This window comes from Daphnia pulicaria, chromosome 3 (genome assembly GCF_021234035.1).
Source record: "Daphnia pulicaria isolate SC F1-1A chromosome 3, SC_F0-13Bv2, whole genome shotgun sequence".
In the NCBI taxonomy this organism is placed as follows: domain Eukaryota; kingdom Metazoa; phylum Arthropoda; class Branchiopoda; order Diplostraca; family Daphniidae; genus Daphnia; species Daphnia pulicaria.
In genome coordinates, this window is record NC_060915.1 from 8455641 (window position 1) to 8466944 (window position 11304).

The 11304-nt window shown below is 38.9% G+C and overlaps 3 protein-coding genes across 8 annotated transcripts; 2 read left to right on the forward strand and 1 right to left on the reverse strand.

The window, feature by feature from the left end:
* Positions 1-1105: 1105 nt before the first annotated feature.
* On the forward strand, positions 1106-2433 carry LOC124329200 (nascent polypeptide-associated complex subunit alpha-like). 4 transcript variants are annotated; one of them, XM_046788259.1, is made up of 7 exons: positions 1106-1249; positions 1357-1489; positions 1549-1653; positions 1715-1834; positions 1909-2004; positions 2063-2235; positions 2346-2433. In XM_046788259.1, coding segments are annotated over exons 2-7 (621 nt in total). In that variant the 5' UTR covers positions 1106-1249; positions 1357-1363; the 3' UTR covers positions 2347-2433. The 4 variants fall into 4 exon arrangements, with proteins under 4 accessions (XP_046644215.1, XP_046644212.1, XP_046644213.1 ...); XM_046788256.1 differs by lacking the exon at positions 2346-2433 and having other exon boundaries at positions 2063-2296; XM_046788257.1 differs by lacking the exon at positions 2346-2433 and having other exon boundaries at positions 1162-1255; positions 1358-1489; positions 2063-2296.
* Positions 2434-2458: 25 nt separating this feature from the next.
* On the reverse strand, positions 2459-4543 carry LOC124329087. Its single transcript, XM_046788068.1, has 2 exons — positions 4027-4543; positions 2459-3962 (listed from the first exon to the last, which is right to left on the reverse strand). The coding sequence occupies exons 1-2, from the start codon at positions 4491-4493 to the stop codon at positions 2777-2779; spliced, it is 1653 nt and encodes a 550-aa protein (XP_046644024.1). The 5' UTR covers positions 4494-4543; the 3' UTR covers positions 2459-2776.
* Positions 4544-6282: 1739 nt separating this feature from the next.
* LOC124329071 (fibroin heavy chain-like) lies at positions 6283-10987 on the forward strand. 3 transcript variants are annotated; one of them, XM_046788036.1, is made up of 5 exons: positions 6283-6372; positions 8389-9773; positions 10083-10184; positions 10249-10461; positions 10539-10987. In XM_046788036.1, the coding sequence occupies exons 2-5, from the start codon at positions 8416-8418 to the stop codon at positions 10633-10635; spliced, it is 1770 nt and encodes a 589-aa protein (XP_046643992.1). In that variant the 5' UTR covers positions 6283-6372; positions 8389-8415; the 3' UTR covers positions 10636-10987. The 3 variants fall into 3 exon arrangements, with proteins under 3 accessions (XP_046643992.1, XP_046643993.1, XP_046643994.1); XM_046788037.1 differs by having other exon boundaries at positions 6283-6366; positions 8385-9773; XM_046788038.1 differs by lacking the exon at positions 6283-6372 and adding an exon at positions 7622-7730.
* Positions 10988-11304: the final 317 nt, after the last annotated feature.

Below are 11304 nucleotides of genomic sequence, written 5' to 3' on the forward strand. Positions count from 1 at the left end.
GTCTCGTCCAATCCAGTGCCTCCGTCCACCATGATCAATCCAATCGAAACCACTCAGGTATATATTCTATACCCAACCCCCCCCCTCTCCTCCCTCAAGCGCTTTTATATTATATTCCCCTCGAAACAATCAACAAACTGCTCCACCGTTCTTCTCTTCTTCCGTTTTTTTTTTTCGTTTTTTCTTTTGGTTTTTTTCCCAAGGTTGATTTAACTCACTGTTGTTGCCGAGCTCAATTAGGTTGAACAGCAATAATTAAACCGTCTGGCTCTATGTCATCCCCGGCGTCGCTATCACAGAATCTTCCAATTAAATACATTCTCTCCGGAGTCGACGGGCGTCTGGTGTATAATCGTGTAACGTTTCAAACGGATTGACACGGTCTACATATAATTAATCCGGCGAGATTAATTTTAGACGAGTCAAAGCGCAGCGGTGTCAAAGTGAACATTCTCAACGGGTTCTCATATTGCCGGATGCGGCCGGATGTTACGTCATCCTATCGGGATGTCCAAATGTTTTGATATTAGCGAGATTTCAATTTTCTCGATTGAACCTTGGGACTGATGGAGATTCGTGCGTCACTGTTATAGATTCGTATGCAAAGCGCAACGATTACATAATTAAGCAAATAACCGGAATGCATATTTGTAGGATTACACCACGTAGGTTTTTCAGCTAGGTCTAGGTGGCCCTAGCTGAGGTGGCAAGATTTTTTTCTCTTTAGATGGCAGCACAAACTAGGGGCAACTTAAATCGCTAATCGCTACTTACAAAAAAGTGAAAAACGTAAATGTAATTTTAAATTTGTTTAGTAAAATTCATTATATTCTTCAGCAATTCCAATTTCCATGATTTGCATCGTTTTTTATCTATCTTTATTTTAATGATGATGCAGGAAGCAAAATGTTGTTGATTTTCAACCCGGCGTCCTGACAATTTACTCCAATGGGTGGACAATAGGGGTGGTCAAATCCTTTCTTCTCAAATTCAAATCTAAAATCATATTCGATTGTAACCATGAATAATATCTTTTTGGAAATTCTATTTGGAAACAATTAATGAAAAAAAATACGCTCGCCTTGATTTTCTAATTATCGCGCCACATCTCTTGTCTTGACTAAGCAGTTTATCACTCGAGCGCTTGATGGCGCTGTTTTACTAGTCGAATTATACTTACTCTCCCTCTCCGACAGACTCTTTTTCGTCCGCTAAGCCGAGTCTACCGCGTCACGTGAAAACTAAATTGGTGAGTTGCATTATATTTATCGTTAGACATCCGAGAAAGTATACGTGTTGCAGTGTTAGATTAATGTACGCAGGTTACTGATAATCTTTTCTTTACAATTTGAACAGACTCAAAATGCCACAAGTTACGGAATTAGAAAAAGGAGCACCAACCATCCAAGATGGTTCGGACAACACGGATTCCGACTCCGACGATTCGGTTCCTGAGCTGGAAGATGCCGCAACTGGCGTACAAAGCCAAGTAAAAAAATACTGAATAACTTAAATAATATTAAATTTATGTACTAATTATTATTCTAGGTTGCTGCTGCAGCTGGACTCCCTGAGGAGCTAGTTAGCAAAGCTAAGCAAAGCAGGGGTGAAAAGAAGGCAAGGAAAATCATGTCCAAGCTTGGACTCAAGCAGGTATATAACTGACTTTCAATTTAACAACGAAGCATTTACACATTTCTTGATTTTACTCAAGGTTACAGGTGTTAGTCGCGTTACCATTCGAAAATCCCGTAATATTCTGTTTGTTATTAACAAACCTGATGTCTACAAGAACCCTGCATCTGACACATACATTGTGTTCGGAGAAGCCAAGGTAATTTCTTACTTGAATGGATATTTCATCATATTTTCATAATCTTAAATCTTGTTCTATTCACATTATTTTAGATTGAAGATTTGAACCAGCAAGCCCATATGGCTGCTGTCGAGAAATTCAAGGCACCTGAGTTGAACCCTGCTGAAGCTGGAGCTCATGGCACAACAGTAATAATGACTTGTAAATAACTCGATGAATAATTACTAATATTTGCATTGTTTTAAGGTTCCTGCTCCCATACAAGAGGAATCTGAAGAAGAGGTGGACGATGCTGATGTCGAAGAAAAGGACATTGATCTTGTCATGACTCAAGCAAATGTGACAAGAGCAAAGGCTATAAAAGCTCTCAAGAACAATAAGAATGACATTGTTAATGCCATCATGGAACTTACAATGTGGTGAGACACGCTTTGAACGAAATAACCCTCGTGAATCATTCAATACAAGTCATAAAGTGAATCAATTTTTCTAATTTTTTTTTATTTTTGCTGAAATCTGAAATTTGCAGAACTTCCTAATGCACTCATTATAATTCTAAACAAAACAATTTTGTAGAAGTTTGTATGGAATTAAAAAAACGTTCTGGTAATGTGGAAGGTGTATTCCATTTTGTTTATTGAGTAAGAAACACGTTTGCCGGAGGTACTACATTTAATGAATGGCGAGACACAAATGCCTTGGGAGCAGTAACAGGAAACGGACTCTATCCACTTAATCTACATACAGTATACTAAGTTTACAAATTTTTTAAATTTTGTAGTCGACATACCGTATTTAATATTAATACCAAACGACCTAGCCTAAACTTGTGCATCTTTTAGACCGGTCCCCACTTGTTCTTTTCCTTCCTTGAATCGGGTTTTGATTTTCATGGATAGGCCTACTAATTGCTGGGTTTTTACTTATTTAGTTAACTTGAACCATATATTAGTAGAAATTTTACTTCAGAGGTTTAATAATATTTGATGGTTCTTGAGAAACACATTTACTTGAAGGGTAAACTTTGCGCCAGGTCCGAACCATTCTGAGAGCAAATCGAGGATGTCGAAATCCTTGTAGTATTGGATTGACGCTGCTTCCCACATTGATTAATAGTCGAAAAATGGACAAGAATATGGTTACATGCTGAGGCAAGTAAATACATGCAGCAAGTAGAACCCATGGAGGAAGATAAAGAATCACAAAAGCTACCATTACTGCAACTTGGATGCTGGTAGGGCGTTCCCATTGAATTAATGTAACCTTTTTAAATTTAAAGATAGGCTTGCGCTTCTTCTTTTGACGCTTTCTTCTATTTTCTGATGCCGGTCTAGATTGAGGAAATGAATCTGGTGATGGTGTTTCCGGATCCGGTGAAGATATTGGACGAGCATCACTAAGTTGTTGTAACCGTTGATGCAATTTTTCGACAGATAATTTCAGCGCAGTGTTGGTAATTGTTTCATGGACTGAATTAGTTGAGAGATCGGCCGAGTACATGCTCATATTAGAAGCATTAGATGTCGGCGATGGAATGGTGTCAATGATGGAAAGAGAAGATACAAAATCCGGATTGCCTTCACGGGAGACGAGGTTCAAGTTACTCGTGTTGTTAGAGGAAGTGAGCTGATTGCCATCAATCGATTGATGGGGCGTAGATTCGGTAGCATGTTCAAACCCATTATGGGTAACAATCGTCGGAATTAAAGTTACTTTTAAATGAGGTCCATTATTTTGTTTCAGGACCCTTGTCGAATAAGTGTTATATGGTGTATAATCTTCCTTACTGTCGGAACACACACAATCAGCATCTTGACAATTTTTTTGGTGACTACTTTGAATCGCTCTAGTGGTAAGATGGCCAGTGACGGGGGGTATTGAACTGAGATTAGAGAAAAAGAGCAAAAAAGCAGATCCAATGAATGTCAATGAATAAATACGCAAACAAGGCTGAATCGCCCTTTTGTCATTTTCAGCCACCGTAGTGGTCAAGCCGATCCCCCAAAACGCCACGAGAAAGTTGAGCCAAGTGGCAAACAGAAGCGCCATCAACCAAAGAACACAGAATACAACTTTGATCACTCGATAGCCATTGGGCATTTCAACATGATTGGCCGAGATGTTTAAGGACCACCAATGCGTCCAACTAAAATAAAGGTAAGTAACAATTAATAAAATCAGATCAGGTGACTTAATCTAACCTACCTAACCTGAGAGCTGCTGTTCCTGCTATGGATAGTAAATGAATAGCATGAATAATGTTATGTAAAATAGAACACCACCAGTTTTCTTTGAATGTAGATGGCGAGGTGTTGTAATCGAGCACCACTAGCGAAGAAATCACGCCAGCGAAACTTGTTAAGGAAAGGAGACACTGAGCGAATGCCAGGTTCAAAAGCCCGAAAAAGTACCCGCGACATGATGCGTTGTATACCTTGGCGGATGTCATTACGAGACTGTTGATCACAAATGCTGTAACCGCTGTGGACATTTCTAACCAAATTAAACATTTTCTAAGGAAAGGCAAGTCATGATTTGAAATAAGCCATTCGGACGAAAAGTTGTAATCAGTCTGTGGAGTCAACGACTTCTTGATGTCATGATCCATGACGAACAGTAAAAAAACCACATAGAAGCCACTTAAGAAAAAGTCGAACTCAAATTTTACATTTCTCATGTGCACAGTTTTTGGTTAAAACAGATTTTAGCGTAAATCGTTCGTGGTTCATGAGCAAACTATGGAAAATGGCCATCTGTTGGACGCGGCCACCCTTTTCTTTGTTAGCAGCACCCTCCTTCCGATCCGATTGCTTACTGGAGTTCATATTGCTTCCGCGCAAGTAGACTATATCTCAGAGAAGAATAATCACCAAGGCAACTGAAACAAATCAAACCAAAATAATAAAGCAACCGATATCATTACCAGAACTGCGTGCTTGATGTCGAGAACGGATCACTAAATCACATAGGAAAGTCCTAATTACGATCTTGAAAAACGCTATCTACTCTGGTTACCTGGTTGGCATTTATAAGCTAAATGCTCATCTAGCCTTATATCGACCATTGTCGTCGATCGTCGTAGACATGCGGGTCGTTTTTTTTTTTTTTAATATTAAATTTATCATCGAGATCCTTACAATAATCGCATGTTTGCTTTGTGCATTGTGAGATGTTATATGACAACAGAGATTTTCCTGTGTGGGTAGATAACCACCTAGATTCGGCAACCTAAATAGAGAAAACCTACTAGCCTAATGATCCGTTATAACAGCCACTGTCAACTGTCGATGACCTTAAGGTAGCAGTGACCTGCGCATTTCTTTTCTGCTTTTGTATAATAACCGAGAATGGGTCATTTGATTAGAATCACAGATTCCGGAAGTAGCTTGCTTGACATTCAACGTTGCAGGTCTGTAAATCCAAAGAATAAAGGTCATAACTTAAATGAATTGGAATTTTTCTAGCTGAAATAATTATTTCGTGAAAAATTAAGAATTTGAGTGCAATAATTTTTCAGATGCAATATGTTTCACAGGCTTCATCAATCAATTATAAAAATACTAAAGGAAAAAACATATGTCACCGTATGTTTTTACCGCAACATCATAAAGTTTTATAAGGCAGCCGTATTTCATACTAATTGGGTCACCGGTAATCCTTTTTCATTCCGCATTATAAAAAGCCAGGAGGAAAACCAGGAGAGGAAATGGAGATAGAAATAATAGAAGAGAAAAACACAGCTATGGCAAAGGAATTGTCATTTCCTTAGAATAAATGCATGCACGCACGTAGTACCGCTATCCTGAATTACAGAAGAGGAAAACAATCGTCAGCATCAAGTTGGACTCACCATCTTCCTCAGACAATGGATCTTTCCTGGTTTTTATTTAAATCTCATTTGTCCAATAAATGTTAAAATCACTGATAATACCGGAGTAAATGTACGGAAGGTGTAAGGTAGTTCGTAAGGATGCTTAAGGGATATTGACGAGATCGAAGAAGTTTATTTTCTCTGTATGCATATGTTATATGTCCGCGATATCCTCATAGAGCTTTGATGCACAGTAGATCACAGTATAGATCATACAGATTCATAAATGTTCCAATTCAATATAAGCACCTTGAATTCAAAGCCATGCATTTTCTCGTGAAGTAAAAAACCGTTTCAGCGAATAAACAAGTAACATTCTCGCACGTTAAACAATTGATTTATGTGGAAGAATGCTGAGCGTTAGTTGTCCTCAGGAGGAAGTGTCTATGAGTTTCGTTTCATATATTGCTTTATACGAGCCCGAGAACGTATCCAAGGAAGCCAACCGGAGGCTATGGAAAAGAAACGGACAACACGCGGTGACTGGCCAAGTATGAAGTCCCTTCATCGGACAAGCGTGTTTTTTGGACAAGGATAGCTAATCTGAATAGGGCCGCAGGTATAAAAGCAATGCAAGCCTTATCCAATTCGTCTCACTCTTCGTCGACTAGCCAGTCGCTTAACTTGTGTGTTTCAACTTCTAGAGCCAATCTGGTTCTTTCTTACTCATTAGGCTACCATACAGGTATTTATTATCAGTGCTTTATTTCCCTTTCAATGTTAATTAATGTATTTTCCTGTGAGAATTTGAATGTCGTGTTCAGATTAGTGACATGTAAGAATTTCTAGTTGAAGAAGGCTAGAATTTGTTTTTAACTTTGTAAGAATTTAAAAAATAAAACCCAAAGAAAAGTTATTCAGAGTTAGATAAAAGATAAACACGATACTAGCCGCTTACGTCTAAATTATTCGGTTTATTTAATTAATTGACTAGCTGAAAGCCATTTTTCTTTAAAATTGAAGTCCTTTAAACAGATCAAGATAATCTTGATTTAAATCAATCTGATACGGAGAAAGAGAAAACATTTTTTCGGTCTGAATCCTTTACCGTTTTTTATTTTTTTTTACTAAAAAAAAATAGTTTATTGCTCCTGGACATAAGAGCCTAAGAGGTTAAAAAACCCATTTTCAGTCCAAGGAACAATTGATCCGTGTCCTGCTGAGCTTGCTCGAGGATATACTCACAGTCCGTTACTACAATAATTCAAGCCATATTATATAAATTCTCAATGGAAAGCTATCTATTCATATTGTCACAAGTAGATTTCTGCTTATTTCTTCGGACTGTGTATATAGGAATGTGCAGAGAACTGTTATAATGAGTCAGATTTTGTCTCAAACCCAAAAATTCGCCACTGTCCACTCAGATATAATGATTAACAACTTCCGTGTTGGGTTCCTATGAGTGACCCTGTCTGCAAGGCATGGCATTAGGGTGATTGTCCTTTCGTTCAGCAACACTGTAAGCAACACATAAGCAGCTGTTGCTGCAACAGCTGCTTATAATAGAGATGGAGGGGAAGATTTTAACGGGACTAGGCCCACTTATATGAGATAAATAACAAAGTCACGACTGATGTATTATAGTTAAACTTAAAGCAACAGGTATAGACACGGATCCTTTCCCAATAGCTTTTTTAGTTGTACAAATCATATATAAAATTTTTTAAAGGTAGATTGAAGCATCATCATTAAATTTTAATCTCTCTTGGTTTCCAGAGACCAAGAGGAACTGGAGGGTCTTATTGTGGAAGTTTCGTTCTAAAAGTAATTGTCTGCAGTGTACATTTTTACTTTTATCTGGTGGGTGACTTGTAGTGTAGTAACTTGTTGAGAAATTATTTTAAAAAATTAACCCGATCCATTCAGCTGTTGTCGAGTGCGGGTAAAGGGGAGGGCTCGATTCTTAACGATTTTCTATCGATTTCTTAAAAACGGATAAAAAGTGTCGTCTGCTTTTGTTGTTTTTCCAAGTTTTGAAAATGAAGCGGAGGTTAAGATTAGAAGCAAAACGGAATAATGACATTCTAAATTCAGCTGAAGGTAAAATAAAATTTGTAATGATTGATTGTATTGCTTAAGTTATTTTATGTTTACAATCTATATGAAAAGCTATTTTGTTGACATGCAAAAACATGGTGAACATGGTGAACACAACATTTTCCATTTGCTTCTTGCTTTAAGAGATAAAAGTTTTAATGTTTTAAAATTTGGAAGTCATTAATTGTGATAAAAATGTAGGTTTTTGTGGGCAAATCATGTTGATGTAAGAAAACATGGTAAACATAAAATTTTAATTTTTTCGTTTAAGTTGTCTTGAACCGTCATGAACTGTTTCATGCTTCAAAAGCTTAGTAGTTTAAACAGTTTTACTTTGAAAACATATTCTTGCTTGTAACAACAATGGAATGATTTGCAACCAACCTCTGTTTCATGATTTAGATTGTTGAATGTTTTTATATTAAAGAATGTTTTAACTTTAATTACTTGAAAGCAAAGTGCAACTAGCCAATAACTAGACAATTTTATTACCATAAGGGACCTGCCACCACACCAGCACCTCCACGTTTAAAGGAAAATATGGTCTCTTAAGAAATTTTGTACCAGTTTCTTTGCACCTTATTCTTACCAAGCTCTTTAAACATCCAGTCAACAATGATTAAATTTTTCAATATGTTTTGTTTTACTTGTTTTCATACAGAGAAGAAAGTCAAACCAGACAATCAAGATGACAAAAGTTATGCTTATAACATTGACTTTGGTAGCTCTCGTCTGCGCCGAGGAGCTGAAAGCTGAAGGCCGTCAGATGAACTGGAGTAACCTTAACTTTGCCTCAAAGCCAGCCTATCAGCAGTCCAGCTACGGAAGTGATTCTAGCGACTCGAACGGATCTCCCTCCGTGCAAAATGCTCAAGCAAAATCTTCCAGTAGCTACCAGGGCCTTGTGTCTCAATCTTTGGACGGACAGGACATCAACCGCGATGGAAGCTATTCGGCCCCATCCGGCTATGGATCAAACAACGATTACGGCTATGAAGCTTCACCTGATTCATCTTACGGCAATGCCGTCGGATACGGGTATGATTATCAGAGAAACCTTCCAACCCCTTCCGGCCGTTTTTACAGCATGAATAATCCTTCTTTGCCTGGAAACCCTGTCCCTGATTCGTATTTGAGGGGAATGCCTCGTGAACAACAGGATCACTCTGGTTCACTATTATCCAGCATGCAAAGCGGAAAGATCTATCAGTACCAGAGTCCAAGCGGATTTAACTTTAATAGCACTAATTCCGATCAAATGACAAATCGAGCTGGTTACGACGAAGATGCTCCACTTGGCGGAATTTCATCGTCATCATCAACCGGATCGATGTTATCAAGCACATCTATGCGCAATCCCATATCTAGACAAGACGATTTTAGTTACGGGACTGTGAATGGCGGATATGGTTCCATTCCGCCAGCCGCGGGATACGGAGGTGGGGCATATGGCTATGGTGGGGTTGGCTACGGGGGGTCTTACGCCTCGCCCGGCTACTCAAGCAACTACAGAGTTCCTTATGGTGGTTATTCAAGCTACGGGACTCCCTCTTATTCTAGCGCTGGTTATTCGGGGTCATACGGCTCTCCGCTGTATTCCGGCTCGGGCTATGGTTCATCCGGATATGGGGGCTACGGGGCGGGTGGCTACGGGGCCGGAAGCGGATACGGAGCGGCGGGCTACGGGGCCGGAAGCGGTTACGGAGGCGTCTACGGGGCTGGATACGGAGGGGGTTATGGGTCTTATGGTGGCTACGGATCCAACTACGGATTACAAACTGGATTTCAACCAGGAATCTTCAAAAAACCAAAGAAAGCTTTCCATGATTGGTTGAAAGGTAAAGACGTCCTCCCTTACGGCCACGGATCAGACTACGGTTACGGAGCCAATTACGCAGCCATCCCCTACGACTATTATTACGACCCACCTGGCATTTGGCATTTGAGCAAATTTGCCATGAAAAGCATCTTCAAATCAATGTTCAAACCCATCTTTAAATGGCTTCCATTCTGCTCCCCGTTCTTCTACGCTCGTAGTGATCGATCGTGAGCATTTGACAATTTAAAATAATTCGTAGACGCATTCGTGAGGTGGGGAAGGTATCACTTTAGTTACTCCTCTTGCACGTATCAATTTTCACCGCACACCCCTTCGTTACCTTTAAGAATTGTCGTCTCAACTAATTTATAGATTAAGACCAAAAGGAAATGGTAATAACTCTGCCGTAGATTGCTGTAGAATGTCGACGTAAAAGTTACCACAGAGCATCACATAATAGCTCTATGCAGACAAGAGTGGCACATTAATACCAAATCAATATCTTACATTGCTAACATTTTATGTAATTTTTACAGAGATGACAAACACAGCAGTTTCGTAAGTGCCTTGACTGCTTTCCTGCCCATCGGTCTCTTCTTAGCCGCCATCGTTCCAAACATCGTTACCGTCAGTGCTGGGTAATTCGTTTAGACAAAAACATACATTTCAAATTAATTTGATTATTCTTTGAAAATTGTACAGTCGCCGTAAACGTTCAGAAGCTGGAACCAAAGAAGAAGCAAAAGCTGCTGTAGATGAAGCTACATTCCCCATTCTCGACATGATCAGCTCTTTCGGCGTCCGTTCTCTACAGGAGCCCTCCTGCCAATCCAAAATCGTTTGTGAGATTGGCCGGATGGGCGGTCTTCCGGAGGCCAATGCAGTTCAACGAGCTCTTTGGTTCACAGCAAACTAGTATGATAATACCATTTAATTGTTTTTATAGTTCACTTGGTAATGTTTTTCTTTTAATTCGTTGTTTTACGAAACAGTGTTCCAGAACGCGTATCGAACTTGATCGGAGCGGACAAATTATTCCGTCAGATCCGAAGCCAGCAATGTTCGGAATTTATGTGCTCCTCTGACTAATCCCGCTTTCAAAGTTCAATCACGTATCATTTGTACCGGTGATAGATCTTTCGACTGTGACAACTAAACTTAAAAAAAACAAACAACAACATCCGAATGAATTTTGAAAGAGTTAGCATATTCTGCCACCAAGAATTTCTCTCTCCAATTCTCTGTACAGAATAGTAAATGATCAAATGTTTCCTTCTTCTACTTTTCCTCACTTTTCCGTTTCGAGTTTAAAGAAATGTTCTCAAAACCCTAAGTATGTTTCAGAAAACACTAACAAACTATTTATACATGCATTCAAATATTTATACCGTATAACAAGACGAGTGCTCGTTGCATTAATAAACACAATTTTTTCATTCAATTTGGAAAATCAAATTATTTTTCATTCAATTTTTTGACAATTTTCTCTGAAAATATATATGTGTAATACTAATAGACGAGTTGCAGTCTTACGAATCTTCTCGTCGCCTCTCTTCCTCCTCTCTTCGCCTCGACATGGGTATGGAGAGATATGGATGAGGTATGGATCAGAAGGTGTTGTTTATTATTTTGGTTCGGTTCAAGTTGTCTCAGGCTTGTAAGTTGTAAGGCCAGTTAAGAAAAGAGATGTTTATTCAACAGTTCTTTTAAAAACTTGTGTTTGTATTGCACTTATAAATAGTCGCATGAGATATTGCC